The sequence below is a fragment of the Thamnophis elegans genome, chromosome Z (assembly GCF_009769535.1).
Source record: "Thamnophis elegans isolate rThaEle1 chromosome Z, rThaEle1.pri, whole genome shotgun sequence".
Lineage (NCBI taxonomy): Eukaryota > Metazoa > Chordata > Lepidosauria > Squamata > Colubridae > Thamnophis > Thamnophis elegans.
This window is the reverse complement of record NC_045558.1, coordinates 140,110,461-140,132,929: the sequence shown is the minus strand read 5'-3', so window position 1 is coordinate 140,132,929 and position 22,469 is coordinate 140,110,461. Positions and strand designations below refer to the sequence as shown.

The 22,469-nt window shown below is 47.7% G+C and overlaps 1 protein-coding gene across 1 annotated transcript in view; it reads left to right on the top strand.

Moving 5' to 3' along the window:
* Positions 1 to 22,469, top strand: part of SLC7A8 (solute carrier family 7 member 8) — a 46,212-nt gene that overhangs the window by 8,215 nt on the left and 15,528 nt on the right. The window contains 2 exon segments of the mRNA XM_032235602.1: positions 1,697 to 1,901; positions 5,652 to 5,803. Coding sequence (XP_032091493.1) covers positions 1,697 to 1,901; positions 5,652 to 5,803 — 357 coding nt within the window.

Sequence of the window (22,469 nt, the reverse complement as noted above, 5' to 3'; positions counted from 1 at the left end):
TCTCTCTCCCTACCTATCTACTGTATTTCTCTCTATCTCTATTTCTCTCCCTACCTACCTATTGTATTTATCTCTCTCTCTTCCTCCCGCTTTATCTACCTACCTACCTACCTACCTACCTACCTACCCTCTCTCTCTCTCTCTCTCCCCCTGCCTACCTACTGTATTTCTCTCTCTTTCTCTCCCTCTCTATCCCTCTATCTACCTACCTACTTTTTTTTTCTTAATTTGCCTCTTCAAAACCTTGGTGCGTCTTATACTCCGGTGCGTCTTATACACCGGAAAATACGGTAACTTTCCTCTGAGGTCACCGACTTGAGAATGAAAGGATGGCAGGTATCTCATAGAGCTGTGATGAGGTGGCACGCAGAGCCCCCCCCCCCCCGGTGGGCACTTGCACCGTCACCAAGTGCTCTTCTGGTTTCTGGCAGCTGGTCTTCATGTGTGCCAGACCGCCAGAAAATGGCCCCAAAAAGGGCCAAAAAAGGACATTTTTTAGGCTGTTTTCAGGATGTTTCCGGGCTATTTTCAGCGAAATTTTCAGGGTTTTTTTTCCAGGCCATTTTCAGCTGGTTTTTGGGCTATTAGCAGGCCTGTTTTGGCCCAGTTTGACCAGTTTCAAGTGGGGAAAAAGACAACGGAAACATTGAAACACTGAAAACGGCCTGAAAACGGCTGAAAATCGGCCCAGAAAAATCGGCCAAAAAACAGATATGCGCCCGCTGGCTAACTGGCCTTCGGGTTTTCCACACTCTGGCCCTCATGCACACACATGCATGTGCATACCCATGTGCTCCAGTTTGGCCATTCGGTGTCAGAAAGGTTCATCTATCATTGCCATATAGATAATCTAAAACAGTGTTTCTCAAACGTGGCCACTTCAAGATGGGTGGACTTCAACTCCCAGAATTCCCCGGTCAACCGTACGTATCTCAAATCTTGCTGACTTTCCGGCTGGGGAATTCTGGGAGTCGAAGTCCAAACATCTTTAAAGGAACAGGGCGGGAAACATAATCTAGGCCATCCCCTCTCCCGAGCAGGAATAACAGAGTCCTGGAGTCGGAAGGGAACCTTAGAGGTCTTCTAGTCCAACCCTTCTGCTCAGGCAGGGAACTCTCTTCCATACTGAAGTGGCTGGTTCTTGATCCTCTTTCTGACTGTCACCTGGTAAATGGGGAAAGAACGGAACAGAACCACAGAGTTGGAAGGGACCTTGGAGGTCCTCTAGTCCAACACCCTGCTCAAGCAGGAGAATCTATACCATTGCTGTCCGATCTCTTCTTAAAAACCTCCAATGTTGGCAACGTCTGGTGGCAAGCAGTTCCACTGATTAATTGTTTTGTCGGGAAATTTCTCCTCAGTTCTAAGTTACTTCTCTCCTTGATTAGTTTCCCCCCATTGCTTCTTGTCCTGCCCTCAGGTGCTTTGGAGAATAGCTTGACTCCCTCTTCTTTGGGGCAGCCCCTGAGATATTGGAACACTGCTGTCACATGTCACCCCTATTGGAATGGGTGAGGATCTCCTGCCCCGGGCAAGGGGTTGGACTAGATGACCTCCAAAGTCCCTTCCAACCTTATTATTCTATGTTCTATTCTTGGGCGGACAGAGCCAGCTGGGAAAGGAGTTCAGAAGACAGTGCGGTGGCTTGTTGTGTTGTCCGTGTCCTCCGTCGTGACTTCCTCTTCTCCCTCTGTAGGTAACATCATTGGATCCGGAATTTTTGTATCGCCAAAGGGTGTGTTGGAAAACGCGGGCTCCGTAGGGCTGGCATTGATCGTGTGGATCGTCACGGGCCTCATCACCGCCGTGGGGGCCCTGTGCTACGCAGAGCTGGGCGTCACCATCCCCAAATCCGGGGGAGACTATTCCTACGTCAAGGATATCTTCGGAGGACTGGCTGGGTAAGAGGGAATAAGAGGGAATTGGTTTGTCAGCCAGTGGTTGGGGGAAATCCAGAAATTTAGCATTTAGGTTGTGACCGAGGCTTCCCCAGAGCATGACGCAAACTCCTTGTCGCGACAAAAAACCCTTTTATTCATTTGCTGTGAATTCTGTTCATTCCCATCCAGCAAAATCTTTCGAGGGAGGATTTACGGTCACAGACCTTATCTGGCTTGGAGAGCTGCCAGGCCGAGATCTGCCAAACTTGGCAAAGACTCCGGAACCAATGAAGCAAATTAATGGTCTCCTGCAAACTCCACTCCCCTTTCGCTCCTCTTTTTCTTTCCTCCGGGAGGGGCCATTCATTGTCCACTTGCAGCCTTACTCCCAAGTCGACCCCTGTTCCCTAGCTGTCCCTTCATCTGACAACTCAGTGCATGGACACACTGGGAACAGGCTCCAGCTGTTCTTCCGCCTCACTGATGTCTGACTCCGAAGGCAGCTGATAACTGGCATATGGCTCTGGCCCCCTCTCTGCCTCCGACACAGAGCCCTCGTCAGAGCCTTCCCCAGACTTCAGGACTGGCCCATCTTCCTTCCCAACCTCCTCGCTGTCTGAATCTGCCATCAGCTCCGCTGGTGGGCCACAACAATTTAAGGATTCAGGAGACCATTGTTGAAATAGCAGCTGCCAAAAAAGCCAACACAGTTCTAGGCTGCATCAACAGAGGGATAGAATCAAGATTCCGTGAAGGGTTAATACCACTTTATAAGGCCTTGGTGAGGCCACACTTGGAATACGGCATTCAGTTTTGGTCGCCACGATGTAGAAAAGATGTGGAGACTCTGGAAAGAGTGCAGAGAAGAGCAACAAAGAGGATGAGGGGACTGGAGGCTAAAACATAGGAAGAACGGTTGCAGGAACTGGGGATGTCTAGTTTGATGAAAAGAAGGACCAGGGGAGACATGTTAGCAGTCTTCCAATATTTCTCTCTCTGGGCACAATGAGAATATATCTGTCAGGGTCCCCCCCAAAACACCCCCAACAAAATAAAACTCCGAGGCTCCACTGCATTACAGATGTCATGTTGGCACATCTGGGAAAACCCGAATCTGAAAGCTTCCAGGTTTTCCCACCCCCAGTTGAAAGTTAAAGACCTTGCCCCAACACCCACGAGTCCCATCCCGTGGCCCAACCCTTCCCTGCCACCAAGACAGATTCCTCCCATCCGCATCCGGCCAGGTGCAGAGGCGAAGAATGACCTTGACTTTCTGAGAAAGAATGTTGTTATGGCTACACATCACCCAGCTCCCATTTCCCCACAGTAGAAAGTGCGGCAGGCCTGGAATCCCAAAAGAAAAGGCGGTTTGCAGGTCTGACAATATCTGGCTGCAACAACTCTGTATTAGCGACAGGAAGGGCATCTGGTCAGTAAATACTCAGCGCCATTCCGGTACCCCGACTCCATCCCGCAAGGGCTCATTAAACAACAAACAACAGCAATAGTTGCAGGAATTATTGGGTAAGTTTAGCTTAAGAGCCAAGAGCCAAGGTGGCGCAGTGGTTAAATGCAGCACTGCAGGCTACTGCTAGATCAGCAGGTCAGCGGTTCAAATCTCACCGGCTCAGGGTTGACTCAGCCTTCCATCCTTCCGAGGTGGGTAAAATGAGGACCCAGATTGTTGGGGGCAATATGCTGACTCTCTGTAAACCGCTTAGAGAGGCCTGAAAGGCCTCTCTAAGCGGTTCAAATCTCACCGGCTCAGGGTTGACTCAGCCTTCCATCCTTCCGAGGTGGGTAAAATGAGGACCCAGATTGTTGGGGGCAATATGCTGACTCTCTGTAAACCGCTTAGAGAGGCCTGAAAGGCCTATGAAGCGGTATATAAGTCTACTGCTATTAAGGAAAAGAAGGACTCGGGGTGACATGATAGCAGTCTTCCAATATTTGAGGGGCTGCCCCAAAGAACAGGGGGTCAACCTCTCCTCCAAAGCACCTGAAAGCAGAACAAGAAGCAACGGATGAAGAAAATGAATCGAAGGGAGAAGCAAGCTGGAACCAAGGAGGAATTTCCTGACCCTGAGAACCAGTGGAACAACTTGCCTCCAGAAGTTGTTGGTTACTCCAACTCTGGAAGTTCTGAAGAAGATGTTGGAGAACCACTTGCCTGAAATGGTTCAGTGATGCCGTGACAGCGAGCTTATGGCACGGAAGGCATTGCCCTGTCAGATTTCGGCCTCCGGACTGCGAAAAAACAGCCCTTTGGGCAAACCGGAAGTTCGGAAACAGATTTCTGGTTTGCTCGTACGGCCGTTTTTCACCCTCCGGAGACTTCAGGTTGGGGCGAGAGAGGATGTTTTCGCCCTCCCCAGGCTCCTAGAAAGCCTCTGGAGCCTGGGGAGGGCGGAAAAAGCACACCAAAAGCGGGGGGTTTCGCGCTGATCACACAAGCATGCATGGGGGGGGGTCATGCGCGCATGTGTGCTGGGGTTCCACGCATAGCATTAAGGGTGTGGCACGCCCACACACGAGCCCCCTGCGTTCTCCACCGCTTTTGGCATGCGATCCCAAAAAAAGTTAGCCATCACTGGCATAGGGTCCCCTGCTTGACCTGGGGGTTGGACTAGAAGACCTCCGAGGCCCCTTCCAATTCTGTTGTTCTGTTCTTGACAGGGTTCCAAATATCATCCAGAATTAAATCAGAGTCCAAGGCAGGGCTTTCCTCAAAGTTCCAATTTACTAAGAGAGAGACATGTTGGTGCAACCTGTGGAAACCCGAATCTGAAAGCTTCCGGGGTTTCCCACCCAGTTGAAAGCTCATGATCTTGCCCCCCCCACAGCCTCAAGTCCATCACATGGTCCAATCTTCCACTGCCACGCTGGCATTTCCACCCATCTAGTTCCGGTCAGGTGCAGAGGTGCGGAGACAAAAGATGACCTTGGGCTTCTGGAAAGGAATGTTTTATTTTGACAACAACACATTCTAGTCCTTACTATCCCCCCCTCCCAATTCCCCACTAATGAAACAGCATAGTAAAGAAAGAGAGAGGCGGGGAGTGTGGAAGGCCAAAGATCCTAAAAGGAATTTGACTGCAGGCCTGATAGTTCTGTTATTTCCCCATTCCTCGGGTGATAGTTAGAAAGAAAATCAAGAAACAGCCACTTCAGTATACTGGGGAATATATTGGTTGTCAGAATTCTTGCTGTTCTTCTCAATTGATCTTGTTAAGGGAAAGAGACACCGGCTTTTTTTTCGGTTCCACCACAAATCCGCGGTAGACTAAAGCGCGCTCGACGAAAGCGCGTACGTGACATCACAGCACGACGAAAACGGCACGCTGTGAGCGGTAAATTTAAAATTAACGCGAAAACCTTACCCTAACCCCCCCAAACCTAACGCTAAACCTAACCCTAAGCCTAACCCTTAACCTAACCCTAACCCTTAACCTAACCCTAACCCTAACCCTAACCCTAACCCTTAACCTAACGCTAAACCTAACGCTAACCCTTAACCTAACCCTAACCCTAACCCTAACGCTTAACGTAACCCTAAACCTAACCCTTACCTTTATGTGAATCGGCTTGCTTTAATTTTATTTTAATTTTAATTTAATTTATTTTTAATTTTATTTGTTGCGCTGCTGATGACGTCACGTACGCGCTTTGATCGGGCGCGCTTTAGTGGACCGCGGTTTTGACGGGTCACGTTTTTTTCAGGTAAAGACCAAGAAGTCTTGATGTGCCGCTAACTCTTCCATTTCTCCCAAGGTTCCTCAGACTGTGGATCGCGGTGCTGGTGATCTACCCCACGAATCAGGCGGTGATCGCGCTGACTTTTGCCAACTACGTCCTCCAGCCCATCTTCCCCACCTGCCTGCCTCCGGAAACCGGGCTACGTCTCCTCGCGGGCGTCTGCCTTTGTAAGTAGCGAGCGAATCGGGCCGGGACGCGTAGTGTTACGCGCCGATCGCAAGTGGTGCGTCTCTTAAATGTGGGAAAAGGATGCTTCGGGAGGACGCGCGTGTGTTTGAAAAGGGAGAGAACAAGACCGCGGGTTGGAGCAAAACAAAAGCTCATGAAGAAGGCTTGTTTATGGCCTAGCTGAGGGGCTGGCAACCTTAAAGAGCCACAAAGGTCCTAACCAGAAGCCTCCTGTTCAATTCTGGAGCCGACTAGAAATCCGGTTCCCCTACCATAGAGTCTCCTCCTAGCGTGGCACCCTTTTTCCTCTGCCAACTGGAAGTCTGGTTCCCCCCCCCCACTATAGAGTCTTCTCCTAGCATGGCACCCTTTTTCCTCTGACAACCGGAAGTCTGGTTCCCCCACACACACACACCATAGAGTCTCCTCCTAGTGTGGCATCCTTTTTCCTCTGCCAACTGGAAGTCCGGGTCCCCCACCATAGAGTCTCCTCCTAGCGTGGCGCCCTTTTTTCTCTGCCAACCGGAAGCCTGGGTTCCCCCCCCACACACACACACTATAGAGTCTTCTCCTAGCACGGGCCCTTTTTCCTCTGCCAACTGGAAGTCTGGTTCCCCCCCCCCAACCACCATAGAGTCTCCTCCTAGTGTGACACCCTTTTTCCTCTGCCAACCGGAAGTTTGGTTCCCCCCCCCCACCATAGAGTCTCCTCCTAGCGTGGCGCCCTTTTTCCTCTGCCAACCGGAAGTCTGGTTCTACCACCACCACCACCACCACCACCATAGAGTCTCCTCCTAGCGTGGTGCCCTTTTTCCTCTGCCAACTGGAAATCTGGTCTCACCACCACCACCATAAAGTCTCCTCCTAGCGTGGCGCCCTTTTTTCTCTGCCAACCGGAACTCTGGTTCCCCCCACTACCACCACCATAGAGTCTCTGCCTAGCGTGGCATCCTTTTTCCTCTGCCAACCGGAAGTCTGGTCCGTCCGTCCCCCTGCCACCACCATAGAGTCTTCTCCTAGCACGATGGCCTTTTTCCTCTTCCAACCAGAAGTCTGGTTCTCCCCACCACCACCATAGAGTCTCCTCCTAGTGTGGCACCCTTTTTCCTCTGCCAACCGGAAGTTTGGTTTCCCCCTACCACCATAGAGTCTCCTCCTAGCGTGGCGCCCTTTTTCCTCTGCCAACTGGAAGTCCGGTTCCCCCACCGTAGAGTCTCCTCCTAGCATGGCGTCCTCTTTCCTCTACCTGTCCTAACCAAAAGCCCTATCAATTGTGGAGCTGACCAGAAAACCCGCCCCTTGCCATAGAGTCTCCTCCTGGCATGCTGTGTCCCCCCCCTCCACAAACCAGAAGCTTCTCTTAAAATTGTAGTGCCGACCGGCGACAGGGAGCTGCAGCAGAGGGATGAAAGAGCCACCTGCAGCTCCAGAGCCGCAGGTGGCCCACACCTAGCTGGTTGTGGGAGCTGAACCATTGTAGCTTGTATATTGGGTGATTTGCCCAGACAAGAGTAATTCATTGAACTAACCTTAGTTCAACAAGGCGAATATGAACCAGTTGAGGCCCAGATCTGTTTATCTTAAGTAAACCCACATGTGCCACCTTAAGCCAGGAGTCGGCAATCTTAAACACTCAAAGAGCCACCAAGGACCTAAACGGAACTCCCCCTGTTCAGTTCTGGAGCCGACCGGAAGTCCGGTTCCCCCACCGTAGAGTCTCCTCCTAGCACAGCATCCTTTTTCCTCTACCCGAACACCTTATCAACTGTGACGCCGATCGGCAACAGGGAGCCGCAGCCAAGGGATGAAAGAGACACATGCAGCTCCCGAGCCGCAGGTTGCTGTTCCCTGGCCTAAGGGGTAAACCACCAACCCAAACCGGGGTTGCAAAACTTCGAGGTGGCAGCCGAGAGTTAGGATTTGCCCCCCCCCCCTACTGGTTGTCAGGAGTTTTGCAGCCTCTACGTTCTTAAATTAATGGATTGTGTAATAAATAAATTCTCCGACGGCTGTCCGAACACCAGATTGTCATGCCGTTTTCAGCTAATTGGGCTTTTTCTCGCCACATATATATATATATCCCTGGCTTAAAATTCCATGGGAAACCGACTGTAAAGAGGATTTAATCCCCTCGTCTCGCACTCAGTCTGGTGAATAATCGCTTCCCCCCTCCTCCCCCAGGATCAGAGGCAGTGAATTCAGCTCAAGGGTGCAGTCTTTAAATACGCACCATTTCCCAGGGTGAATAAAACCTACAGTTCACTTTTCTCATCGGCCTCAAGAATTCTAATCAAGATTATTGGAACCGCCGTTTAAAGAAAGGGGTAAAGCCGATTGTGTCAGGCGCGTCACTACCCTTCAAGACACTTAATTAGGGGTGGCTTATGAAGTCCTCGACTTATGACAGTTCTTCCAAGTTACAGCGGCACCCAAAAATGTTGACTTAGGACCGTTTCTCGCACTTACGACCCTTTGTCGCATGCACAAAATTCGGACACTTGGCAACGGATTCATATTTATGGCGGCTGCAGGGTCCCGGGCTCATGTGATCTCTTTTTGCGACCTTCCGACAAGCCATGTCAATGCAGAAACTAGATTCACTTAACGACCGTGTCACTAACTGAGCATCATCATCAGAATGGAGCTGGAAGGAGGGACCTTGGAGGGCTTCTAGTCCAACCCCCTGCTCAGACAGGAGACCCTATACCATTTCAGACAAGGGGATTGTCTAGTCTCTTCTTAAAAACCTCCAGTGACGAAGCACCCGCACGTTCTGGTGGCGAACTGTTCCACTGGCTAATTGTCCTCCCTGTAAGGAAGTTTCTCCTTAATTCCAGGTTGCTTCTCTCCTTGATGAGTTTCCATCCATTGTTTTATGTCCTGTCCTCTGGTGCCCTCTGCCCTCTGGTTCGCTGAAGAAGTGTGGCGAGAAAGGTCGTAAAATGAGGCAAAATGCACAACAAATGTCTTGCTTAGTGGCAGAAATGTTGGACTCCATTGTGGTCGTATATCGAGGACTACCTGTATCACAGATAGGTAGGTAGATAAATAGGTAGGTAGGTAGGTAGGTAGGGATAGATAGATAAATAGATAGACAGACAGACAGACAGATGTAGGTAAGTAGGTAGGTAGATAGATATGGATATGATAGATAGATAGATAGGTGGATGGATGGATGGAGGGATGGAGGGATAGATAGATAGATAGATAGATAGATAGATAGATAGATAGATAAATAGATAGACAGACAGACAGACAGATGTAGGTAAGTAGGTAGGTAGATAGATATGGATATGATAGATAGATAGATAGGTGGATGGATGGATGGAGGGATGGATGGAGGGATAGATAGATAGATAGATAGATATGGATAGAAATAGATAGATAGATAGATAGATAGATAGATAGATAGATAGATAGATAGATAGATAGATAGATAGATAGATAGATAGGTGGATGGATCGATGGATGGAGGGATAGATAGATAGATAGATAGATAGATAGATAGATAGATAGATAGATAGATAGATAGATAGATAGATAGATAGATAGATAGATAGATAGATAGAGGTAGGTTGGTAGGTAGGTAGATATGGATATGATACATAGATAGATAGATAGATAGATAGATAGATAGATAGATAGATAGATAGATAGATAGATAGATAGATAGATAGATATAGACAGACAGACAGATAGATAGATATGGATAGAAATAGATAGATAGATATGGATAGAAATACGTAGATAGATAGATAGATAGATAGATAGATAGATAGATAGATAGATAGATAGATAGATAGATAGATAGATAGATAGATATAGAAAGACAGATAGATAGATATGGATAGAAATAGATAGATAGATAGAGGTAGGTTGGTAGGTAGGTAGATATGGATATGATAGATAGATATGGATATGATAGATAGATAGATAGATAGATAGATATAGATAGATAGATAGATAGACAGACAGACAGACTAGATAGATAGATAGATAGATAGATAGATAGATAGATAGATAGATAGATAGATAGATGATAGATAGATAGATAGATAGATTGATTGATTGATTAGATGATAGATAGAATAGACAGATAGAGATAGATAGATAGATAGATAGATAGATAGATAGATAGATAGATAGATAGACAGACAGATAGATATGGATAGAGATAGATAGATAGATAGATAGATAGATAGATAGATAGATAGATAGACAGACAGACAGACAGACAGACAGACAGACAGACAGACAGACAGACAGACAGAGACGGATAGAGATATATAGATGGATGGATGGATAAGTAGGTAGGTAGGTAGGTAGGTAGGTAGATAAATAGATATGGATATAAGATAGATGATAGATGATAGATAGATAGATAGATAGATAGATAGATAGATAGATAGATAGATATAGAGATAGGTAGGTAGGTAAAGAGAGAGAGGGAGAGAGAGAGATATGGGTAGACAGATAGACACTGACAGATAAGATTTCCCTTTTCCCTTTTTGCCTTTCCCTAAAAATAAAATCAAAGTTCTGCATTTGAATGAGGCTCCTTTGTCGCTTTCCAAAAATCCAATGCTAACAAACCCCCATCAAAAGAGGGCTGTTCAAACCGAGTTGATTCACCAATTCATTCCAATCACAACTTGGCTCCCGCTCTTTTGCCCTTTAGGAGGGGATTTGCTTGTAGAAACAAACCTTGTGGGAAAGTTGCTTTATCTTCCAACAGCGGCTGATTTGCCTTTTTTCCCCCCTTTGGTTGGCTCTTCCGATCTGCTGAGTGACCTTGTATTCGCTTCCTTTTTTCCTATTCCCTGGTCTGCCTCGCAGGGGTGTTGTGCGACGAAAAGGGCTAACTGACATTCATTCCCCCAAAAAATAAAAAATAAAGAGATGGAAAAAGGAATAATATGGCTGGCTTCGTTTGAAAGAGAGCAAAAGATATGTGGATGGTTTTCAGCGGTGCTGTTAGCTGACGCTGAGAGGATAAACCGGTAGTCCTTGATATACGACCACTTGTTTGAAGTTATGACGGTGCTGGAAAAACAATGACTTGTGACCAGTTCTTGCAATTATGACTGATTCTTGCACTCAGGATCATTCCGGTGTCCTTAAAAGGACACAATCAAGAGTTAGACCAGCGTTGAACAATCTCCAGCTCCGGAGCTGCATGTGGCTCTTTCATCTCTCTGCTGCGGCTCCCTGTCACCAGTCGATACCATAATTTTGATAGGAGCTTCCGGTTGGGGAGCAAGCAAGGCGCGCCAGCGGGAGTCTCTATGGTAAGGGGCGGGTTTTCCGATCGGCTCCACAATTGATAGGGCTTTCGGTTAGGACAGGTAGAGGAAAAAGGGTGCCGCTCTAGGAGGAGACTCTATGGTGGTGGTGATGGGGAACTGGACTTCCAGTCGGCTCCAGAATTGAACGTGGGGGCTTCCGGTTAGGACCTTTGTGGCTCTTTGAGTGTTTAAGGTTGCCGACCCCTGGGTTAGACGCTTGGCTATTGGCAAATTACCTGTAGTCCTCAACTTACGACCAGAGCTGAGCCCCAAATTCCTGTTGCTAAGCGAGACTGTTGTTAATTGAGTTGTGCCCCATTTTACGACCTTTCTAGAGGTTAAGTCAAGCGCTGCAGTCGTTAAGTGAGTCACAGGGTTGTTCAGGGAATCCAGTTTCCCCGTTGAATTGGCTTGTTGGAAGGTCGCAAAAGGGGAATCACGTGATTCTGGGATGCCGCAGCCATCATAAATATGAGGCAGTTGCCAAGCGTCGGAATTTGGATCACGGGGGATGCCGCAGTGGTCGTAAAAATGGTCACTTTTTCAACAGCTGCTGTAGCTTCAAACGGTCACTAAATGGAGCGTTGTAAGTCGAGGAACATCTGTGTTTATGACCGTTACAGCGTTGCAGAGTCACAGGAATCGCCCTTGGTGGCTTTCCCAGCTGGCTTCCGGCAAGCAAAGTCGATGTGGGAAGCCCGATTCGCTTAACAACCACGTGGCTCGCTTAATGACTCCCTTAGTCACTTCTTGACTTCAGCAGGAAGCTTCACAAAAATCCATTCCATTCTATTCCATTCCATGTTTTCTTTTCTATTCCATTCCATTCTATTCCATTCTATTCCATCCCATATTTTCTATTCTATTCCATTCCATTCCATTCCATATTTTCTATTCTATTTTATTCCATTCCATATTTTATATTCTATTAGATTCCATTCCATTCCATATTTTTTATTCCATTCCATATTTTCTATTCTATTCTATTCCATTCCATATTTTCTATTCTATTCCATTCCATTCCATATTTTGTATTCTACTCTATTCCATTCCATATTTTCTATTCCATCTCATATTTTGTTTTCTATTCTACTCTATTCCATTCCATTCCATATTTTCTATTCTATTCTATTCCATTCCATATTTTCTATCCTATTCTATTCCATTCCATTCCATTCCATTCCATATTTTCTATTCTATTTTATTCTATTGTATTCCATTCCATTCCATATTTTGTATTCTACTCTACTCCATTCCATATTTTCTGTTCTATTTTATTCTATTGTATTCCATTCCAGTCCATATTTTCTATTCTATTTTATTCTATTGTATTCCATTCCATTCCATATTTTCTGTTCTATTTTATTCTATTGTATTCCATTCCATTCCATATTTGCTATTCTGTTCTGTTCTATTCCATTCCATTCCGATCTATTCCATTCCAGATTTTCCATTCTATTCTATTCCTATTCTACTCTATGCTTTATCCTATCCTATCCTATCCATCCTCTTCCTCAAATCCCCCTCTTTTGCAGTAGGCGAGCTAGTGGGGAGGGGAACCATTCTCAGCCCCTGAACCGAAAAGGTATTTCAGAAAGGATCAGAGGTGGGGGAAAAAATGTCCTGCCGGAGGCTACTTTAGGACATCATGCATAGGCTGGGAAGATCAGGCGCAAACTGGTTTTGCTCCTTTTTTTTTTTTTAATATCCAGCTTCTCAGCAGGGGAGGCGGGGGAGGCCGGATAAGAGAGGGAGGCTGAGATTGGATCGGGCTGGGATACTTGGGCAAGGCCTCTGCAAATCAGCACAACTTTATTAATCAGGTCAAAGCCAGTTACTCTGTGCTGAGTCAGCGAACGGGGGGGGGGGGAAACATCAGAGACGAGAGACAAGCTTAGGAAAACAATGGGAGGAGGAGGAAGAGGAGGAGGAGGGGAGGAAGAAAAAAGAAAGAAAGAAGGAAAGAAAGAAAGAGGAAGAAGAAGAAGAAAGGGAGAAGAGGAGGAGGGGGAGGAAGAAGAAAGAAAGAAGAAAGAAGAGCAAGAAGAAGAGGAGGGGTAGAGGAGGAGGGAAAGGAAGAAGAAAGAAAGAAGAAAGAGAGAAGAAAAGGAGGAGAAGGAGAGGAAGAAAAAAGAGGAAGAAGAGGGGGAGGGGAGGAAGAAGAAAGAAAGAAGAAAGAAAGAAGAAAAGGAGGAGAAGGAGAGGAAGAAAAAAGAGGAAGAAGAGGGGGAGGGGGAGGAAGAAGAAAGAAAGAAGAGGAAGAAGAGCAAGAAGAAAAAGAGGAGAGGAGGGGGAGGAAGAAGAAAGAAAGAAAAAGAATAAGAAAAAGAAGAAAGGGAAAAGAGGAGGGGAGGAAGAAGAAAGAAAGATGAAAGAGAGAAGAGAAGGAGAGGAAGAAAAAAGAGGAAGAAGAGGGGGAGGGGGAGGAAGAAGAAAGAAAGAAGAGCAAGAAGAAAAAGAGGAGGGGGAGGAAGAAGGAAGAAGAAGAAGAAGAAAGGGAAAAGAGGAGGGGAGGAAGAAGAAAGAAAGAAGAAAGAAGAGCAAGAAGACCTAGAAGAAGAAGAAGAGGAGGAGGGGAAGAGGAGGAGGGAAAGGAAGAAGAAAGAAAGAAAGAAAGAAAGAAGAAAGAAAGAAGAAAAGGAGGAGGCCTGACGGGCGAGCCAGTTCTCAAGGCTATGCGGAAGGCTTGGACGGTGGAGAGGGTACGAATCTCCACGGGGAGCTCGTTCCAAAGGGCCGGGGCTACTGCTGAGAAGGCCCTCCTCCTTGTGGTTGCCAGCCGACACTGGCTGGCCGATGGAATACGGAGGAGGCCTAGTCTATGGGATCTTATTGGTCGCAGGGAGGAAAAAAGAGGAGGGGGAGGAAGAAGAAAGAAGAGCAAGAAGAAAAAGAGAGGAGGAGGAGGAGAGGAGGGGGAAGAAGAAGAAAGAAAGAAAGAAGAAGGAGAAGGAGAAGAAGAAAAGGAGGAGGAGGAGGAAAGGAGAAAGAAAGGAAGAAAAAGAGGAAGAAGAAGAGAAGGAGGAGAGGAGGGGGATGAAGAAGAAAGAAAGAAGAGCATGAAGAAGAAGAAGAAAAGGAGGAGGACGGAGAAGAAAAAAGAGGAAGAAGAGGAATAAGAAGAGGAGGAGGAGAGGAAGAGGAGGGGGAGGAAGGAAGAAAGAAAGAAGAGCAAGAAAGAAGAGGAGATGATGAGAAAGAAGAAAGAAGAAGAGGAAGAGGAGGAGAAGGAGGAGGAGGAGAAGAAAGCAGAGGAGAAGATGAGGAGGAAGAAGAGGAAGAAGAAGAAAAAGAGGAGAAGGAGGAAGAGGGGGAGAGGGCAGAAATCTACACCCCCCCACCCCTCAAATCTCACCGCGAGAAGCAACTGCTCACAACCTACCAGTGGGCTGAGCTCGGTGCCCAAACATCCAATTGCACAGTTGGAATGAAAAAATAAATAAATGAAAATAATAATAATAAAACAAACCACCATAAGCAGCTTAAACAGGACAGATCGGAGGTGACCAGAAGGGGGGAGATTAGGAAGAGAGATAATAAAATGGGGTGGGGGGAAGAGATAAACATCAATGGGAACCGGAGCTTGGGGAAAAAAGACAGACACCGTCATTCTCACCCTGGGCGAGAGTAAGATGGGTGGACTTCAACTCCCAGAATCCTACAGCCAGGCTGGGGAATTCTGGGTATTTTGAAGTCCATCCATTTTAAACTCGTCCAGGGTGAGAATCCCCAAGGCTAGAAATTGTGGCTGCTTCAAGACGAGATTTGTCTGAAATGCTATGGGGTTTCCTCCCTGTATAGGGGGTTGGACTAGAAGACCTCCGAGGTCCCTTCCTACTCTGTTATTCTCCTCCTCCCTCCTCCCCCCTTCCTCTTCCTTCTTTTAAAGAAGAGATTGGACAACCAAATTGTGGATGCTTCAAGACGAGATTTTTTTCTGAAACGGTAGAGGGTCTCCAGCTTGAGCAGGGGGTTGGACTAGAATAGCAATAGCAATAGCAGTAGACTTATATACCGCTTCATAGGCCTTCAGGCCTCTCTAAGCGGTTTACAGAGAGTCAGCATATTGCCCCCAACAATCTGGGTCCTCATTTTACCCACCTCGGAAGGATGGAAGGCTGAGTCAACCCTGAGCCGGTGAGATTTGAACCGCTGACCTGCTGATCTAGCAGTAGCCTGCAGTGCTGCATTTAACCACTGCGCCACCTTGGCTCCAAGGTCCCTTCCAGCTATGTGACTCTGTTATTCAGCATGTGACATTGCTCAACATGCTGCCTTCTGGCTTTGATGGGCTTCAAGACCCATCATCTTTCACGGCTGGGGAGGATGGGAACGGCAGCAGAAGGCTAGCAGGAACACGGTGACCAAATTGGGCAACTTCAACTCCGGGGAGGCCGAAACTGTTTGTGGTGTCCCCAAAAAAACCTTCCGAAGGTGTTTTTAATCAATCTTATCTGGCCTGCTCGGTTGGTTTCTGCTCCGTATCTCCACCCAGGTCACTTCCAAGGTTGTTCGCCCGGTACCAGCCCTTGATTTGTAGCCACAAGCCGGCCTGGATAAACGGTGTGGGCACCTCCAACGAGGCGTGCCCTCGAAAAGTGGCATTTTGGGCGGCGACCGCACTGAACCGAAGGCTGGGTCTATTTTGAGGCCAAGAGGGGACGCCCAGCCCTGGATCGCTCTCTGGGACAAGCTGTGCTTGAAAAAATTTACAAGAGTTTTTGCAACCCCACCTTCTCTTCCACGGTCGCTTCCAAAATTCAGAGCCCGGACGGGCCGGGCTCCAACTTGTGACTGCCAAGGATATGGAGAAAGATGATCTACTTAGAGGAGATCAGTGTGGAGTGTTGTTTTTTTGAGAATAATCCCTTGCTGGGATCTGGAGAAGATTGCTAGATTCTAACCAGCTGATTCCTGGAAAACTACTCTTCTATCCTCCGAAAATAAGACCTCCCCGGATAATAAGCCAAATCGGGCTTTTGAGCGCATGTACTAAAATAATTCCCCCAAATTTTACAACACAGCAGCAGCCATGAAGTGACCATTGCTCGCCACCTCCTGCACCTCAAAAATAATAAGACCTCCCCGAAAATAAGGCCAAGCGCTTAGTTCAGGGGGGGAGTCAAAAGAAAATAAGACCCTGGCTTATTTTCGGGAAAACATGGTAGATTCTAACTGTGACCCGTCAAAACCGCGCTTGACTAAGCCGCGCCCGATTAAACCGCGTCGCTGACGTCATCAACAGGGCGACAACAGCCAGTGCGGAGAAAGAAGGGCGCTTTAAATAGCGCTTTGAAAGCAAGCCGATTCAACTTAAGGTAAGGGTTAGGTTTAGGGTTAGTTTTAGGGTTAGTTTTAGGATTAGGTTAAGGGTTAGGGTTAGGGTTAGGGTTAGGGTTACGTTAAGGGTTAGGGTTAGGGTTAGGGTTAGGGTTAGGGTTAGGGTTAGGGTTAGGTTAAGGGTTAGGGTTAGGTTTAGGGTTAGGTTTAGGGTTAGGTTAAAGGTTAGGTTTAGGGTTAGGTTAAGGGTTCGGTTTAGGGTTAGGTTTAGGATTAGGTTTAGGATTAGGTTTAGGGGGGGTAGGTTTAGGTTTAGGGGTTAATTTTAGGTTTAGGGTTTACAGCGTGCTTCTGTCTCCGCGCTGTTGTCGCCCTGTTGATGATGTCAGCGACGCGGTTTAGTCGGGCGCGGTTTAGTCGAGCGCGGTTTTGTGGTGGAACCGATTCTAACCAGCTGATTTCTGGAAAACTACCCTGTTTTCCCTGAAATAAGACATCCCCGGATTATAAGCCCAATCGGGCTTTTGAGTGCATGTGCCAAAATAAGTCCGTCTCCAAAAATAAGTCCTCTCCGAAAATAAGCCCTCTCCAAAAATAAACCCTTCTCCGAAAATAAACCCTTCTCCGAAAATATTGTAACACAGCAGCAGCCATGAGGTGACCCTGCTTTCTGTCTCCTAAACTTCAAAAATAATAAGACCTCCCCGAAAATAAGGCCAAGCGCTTATTTTGGGGGGGGGGGTTAAAAGAAAATAAGACCCTGTCTTATTTTCAGGGAAACACGGGTATTCCTGGATCTTCCTAGAGTTTCGTTGCAAATGGTCTCTTTTGCCCAGATCAACTTTGATCCTAGAGAGGTGTTGAAATCCACTGGCAGGATCTATTCAGCAGGAAAAACTCCCGTCCTAGGCTTCCTGATCTCCCAAAAGGAGATTTGAATCTACTACCCAGATCTCTACCTGTGCTAAGGATGGCATAATATGAATCTTGCTCGAATCTCACCTGTTCCCCTCCCCGTGGTTTTGCCCCTGGAAAAGGAGACCATCGACAACTCTATAAGCAAGAGTTTCTCAATTTTGGCGACTTTAAGCTGGGTGGACTTCAACTCCCAGAATTCCCCAGTCAGCTGTGCATAACTCAATCCTGGTGACTTTCCGATGTATGGACTTCATGTGCCATAATTTCCCAGTCAGCCTTGTGTAGCTCAATCAGTGATTTTTAGATTGATGGACTTCAACTCCCAGAATTCCCCAGTCAACCTTGCGTAACTCAATCTTGGTGACTTTCCCATGTGTGGACTTCAACTCCCAGAATTCCTCAGTCAACTTTGTGTAACTCAATCTTGGTGACTTTCCCATGTGTGGACTTCAAGTCCCAGAATTCCCCAGTCAACCTTGTGTAGCCCAATCAGTGACTTTTAGACGGATGTACTACAACTCCCAGAATTCCCCAGTCACCTTTATGTAGCTTAATCTTGGCGACTTTTAAGATGGGTGGGCTTCAAGTCCCAGAATTCCCCAGTCAGCCTTGTGTTTCTCAACCTTGGCGACTTTTAGATGGGTAGACCTCAACCCATCCCAGCATTCCCCAGTCAACTTTATATAGCTCAACTGTGGTGACTTTCCGATGGGTGGACTTCAACTCCCAGCATTCCCCAGTCCACCTTGAACAGCTCCATCTTGGCGACATCTAAGATGGGTGGACTTCAACTCCCAGAATTCTCTAGTCAGCCTTGCGTTTCTCGAGGCTGGCTGGGGAATTCTGGGAGTTGCGGTCCACCCATCTTAAACCTGGCCAAGATGGAGGAGGTCCCTTCTATTAAGTCTATTCTTCTCATCTGAAGGGTTTTGGCTCCGCTGCTTTTTCACTTCCCATTCGGCCTCTCCGCAAAAAGGTTTTTCTCTGTCACGCTCTGCATTTCCTGTTTTGAAACGTGCTGATTTGGTGGCCGGATTGCCAGAAATGGGACGCCAACTCAGCAGGCAGAGTTCCCATTTCCTCTTCGTCTGCAAAGCTCAGCCGGGACCTCCCACCCCCCTTACGCAAGGAGGAAAATGCAGGAAGTGGAGATTTAAATTTGAATTTAAAATTAAACTTGAAACACAAACCATGGTCGCCTTTCAACTTTAAAGTTGATCATTGGAGAGAACCAGTTTCGCTCCCCGGCTGATCGTCAGAGCTATCCGATCCGAACCGGCTGAATCCCACCCCTGGTTAGGCTTGTAAACACACCAAACCATAAATGGTGGTTTGTCTGCCACCAGGATTCCCGGAGACCTTTTATTGAAACTAAGCAAACCCTGGTTACAGTTGTGTGACATATTCCGTCCACTGCTGAGATCCGAGGAGAGGCACGAAGTCCTCAATGTACAACCATTCATTTAGCAACGACGCCGAAAAAAGGGATGCATTACCATTGGGATGGTTGCACGCTTACCTAGTCACGGGATCAAAAGAGCCGAGGCGGCGCAGTGGTTAGAGTGCAGTACTGCAGGCCACTTCAGCTGACTGCTATCTGCAGTTCGGCGGTTCTAATCTCACCGGCTCAAAGGTTGACTCAGCCTTCCATCCTTCCGAGGTGGGTAAAATGAGGACCCGGATTGTTGTTGGGGGCGATATGCTGACTCTGTAAACCGCTTAGAGAGGGCTGAAAGCCCTATGAAGCGGTATATAAGTCTAACTGCTACTGCTATTGCTATTGCTAAAATTCAGGCTCTTGCCAACTGACTCAGACTTATGACGGTGGCCACGTCACGGGATAGCAATAGCAATAGCAGTTAGACTTATATACCGCTTCATAGGGCTTTCAGCCCTCTCTAAGCGGTTTACAGAGTCAGCATATTGCCCCCAACAATCCGGGTCCTCATTTTACCCACCTCGGAAGGATGGAAGGCTGAGTCAACCCTGAGCCGGTGAGATTTGAACAGCCGAACTGCAGAACTGCAGTCAGCTGAAGTAGCCTGCAGTGCTGCATTTAACCACTGCGCCACCTTGGCTCCCCTTTGGTGATCTTCTGAGAAGCAGTGTCAAGGCGGGAAGCCAGTTTTGCTTAACAACGGCGTTAGTAACTCCGCAACTGCGTGGATTCACTTCACCATTGTGGCGCGATAGGTCGTAACGTGAGACAAGGCTCACTTAGCAACCACCTCCCTTTGCGCGATAGGTCGTAACGTGAGACAAAGCTCACTTAGCCACCATCTCCCTTTGCAAATGGAAATTTGGGACGGTTGTGATCGTAAGCCGAGCGCTACTTTCCTAGAGATGGTATTCAGGCGGTTCGAACCAGTTCGCCCAAACCGGGTGTGGAAATGCCGTCCGATTTAGGAGGTGTGTTTTTGAGGCCCGCACGCCAGCCAAGCACTCTCATGGAATGCCAGGCGGATGTGCGGAAGGGACGCGTGCGCCCGCGAACCGGTGGTAACCCGATGTGAAACCCACCGCGGCTACTCACTGTGTCCCTTTAGCAAAGCTTCCCGTTTTAATGAGGACATCAACTTGTGGCAGGAATGAATTGTTTGGCCTTAGAAGCGAGGGAAACAAAAATAACATTATTATTTTTTTCCGGCGAAACAATACGACGCGAAGCCGCTGGCTGAGACGTGGTTCTGTTTCCTCCTCTGAGAATTGTTTCATTTTGCAATATTGTGCTTGGAGGACGCGATATTTATGAGCTTCTGCTTCAAAAGTCAATATTTTCTTTTATTAGGGCCTTTCGAGAAAATAAACAAACACGAGAAAGGAACAGGGACAAAAGGCCGGGATAAAAGAAGGGGGATACAGTTATGACGGCGTTTAAAAAAAAAGCTGTCGCTTTTCACGCTTGCAGCGTGGTCACATGATCAAAATTCTTGGCCATTGACTCGGATTTACGACGGTTTCAGCGTCCCTGGGAGCTGGGATCCCCTTTTGCGTCCTTCTAACCAGTGAAGTCCATCGGGGGAGACAGATTCGCTTCACCCCCCTGTTACTAGCTTAAGAAATGCAGGGATTCACTTAACGACCGTGTCAAGGGAGGTCGTAAAACAGGACAAAACTCACTTAGCAACTGTCTTGCTTATACAATGGAAATTGTGGCCATGAGTTGAGGATTACTTATACTCCTGCATCAACAAGGGTCTTAAGAGGCTAATTTTCGAGTCTATATCGGTATATTCGAAACTGGATTAGAATAACAGAGTTGGAAGGGACCTTGTGGGTCATCTAGTCCAACCCCCCATCCAAGCAGGAGACCCTACACCGTTTCTGACAGACGGCAGTCCAGTCTCTTCTTGAAAGAGACTGAAGACACCCTGTTCCATTCCTATCACGGATTGTGAAGTGATTATATTGATTTAAAATCACCCCGATTAAAATCGCTTAGGAAGGGAGAGGAAGTGATGTCACCAAGACTGATGACATCATTCGCTCCATGACATCATGGCTCCGCTCTTCGCTACGACCCTCCAAAACGGCCCTCCAATCCCTGTTTCCCTTTGCCCGTCGTAAACTGGGACGGTTACAAAATCAAGGCACTGAGAAGTTGATTGATTTATTAGACTTGGCTAGCCGCCCACAGTTCTGGGGCGGCTCGTCATAAGTTTCACACAGCCCAACGTCGCAAAACAAGAGAAGCGGAAACAAAAACACGCAATCTCTGTGTCTTTCGGGCTCCGCCTTCGTCCTGACCCAGTGCTTGGAGGCAGTCCAGAATATCTCAGTATTTATCAATCTTGGCCCTTAAAGAGGGGTGGACTTCAACTCCCAGAATCCCTTAGCCAACAAGGCTGGCTGAAGGAGTCTGGGAGTTGAAGTCCAGCCCGCTTCTGCTTTCGTCCTATCTTTCAGCTTTTCTCAATCGTGGCCCTTGAAGAGGGGTGGACTTCAGCTCCCAGAATCCCTCAGGAAGCAAGGGTGGCTGAAGCATTCTGGGAGTTGAAGTTCTCCCTTCTTCCACCTTTGGCCTATCCTTCAGTGTTTATCAGTCCTAGTCCTTGAAGAGGGATGGACTTCAACTCCCAGAATCCCCCAGGCAGGAACGTTGACTGAAGGATTCTGGGAGTTGAAGTCCTCCCCTTTTCTGCCTTCGTCCTATCCCTCAGTGTTTCTCAATCTTAGCCCTTGAAGAGGGGTGGACTTCAACTCCCAGAATCCCCCAGCCAGCCAGGCTGGCTGAAGGATGCTGGGAGTTGAGGTCCACCCCTCTTCAGCCTTCGTCCTATCCCTCAGTGTTTCTCAATCTTAGCCCTTGAAGAGGGGTGGACTTCAACTCCCAGAATCCCCCAACCAGCCAGGCTGGCTGAAGGATGCTGGGAGTTGAAGTCCACCCCTCTTCGGCCTTCGTCCTATCCCTCCATTTTTTCTAAATCTCAAGCATTTGAGGGATAGGAGAAGGTGGGTGGACTTCAACTCCCAGAATCCCCCAACCAGCCAGGCTGGCTTAAGGATGGTGGGAGTTGAAGTCCACCCCTCTTCGTCCTTCGTCCTATCCCTCAGTTTTTCCTAAATCTCAAGCATTTGAGGGATAGGATGAAGGTGGGTGGACTTCAACTCCCAGAATCCTTCAGCCAGTCTAGGGGGATTATGGGAGTTGAAGTCCATCCCTCTTCAAGTGGCTAAATTTGAACAATACTGCTCCATCAGGAAGATAGTTTTCCATATATGGGAGCACACAGATAATTCTTGACTTCCAACCCCAACTGAGCCCAAAATTCATGTCGCTAAGCGAGACAGTCGTTAAGCGAGCTTTGCCCCATTTCCCCACCTTACTTCCCACGATTCTTAAGTGAATCCCGGCAGTTGTTAAGCTGGCAACACAGTTGTTCGGTGAATCTGCCTCCCCCGGGGACGGTGCCTGTCGGAAGGTCGCAAAAGGAGGATCACGTGACCACGGGACACGGCGACCGTCGTAAATATGAGTCAGTTCCCGAGTGCCCTCCGAATTTTGATCACGTGACCATCGGAAGGCCACAAAGGTCGCCGGTGCGAAAAACAGTCATCGGTCCCTTCTTCCCAGTGCTGCCGTCACATCGGACGGTTACTAAATGAATCGTTGTAAGTCGAGGCGTTCCCCGAACATCAGATTTCCAGCTTATAGGGGCCTAAAAATTATGTTTTGGTTGTT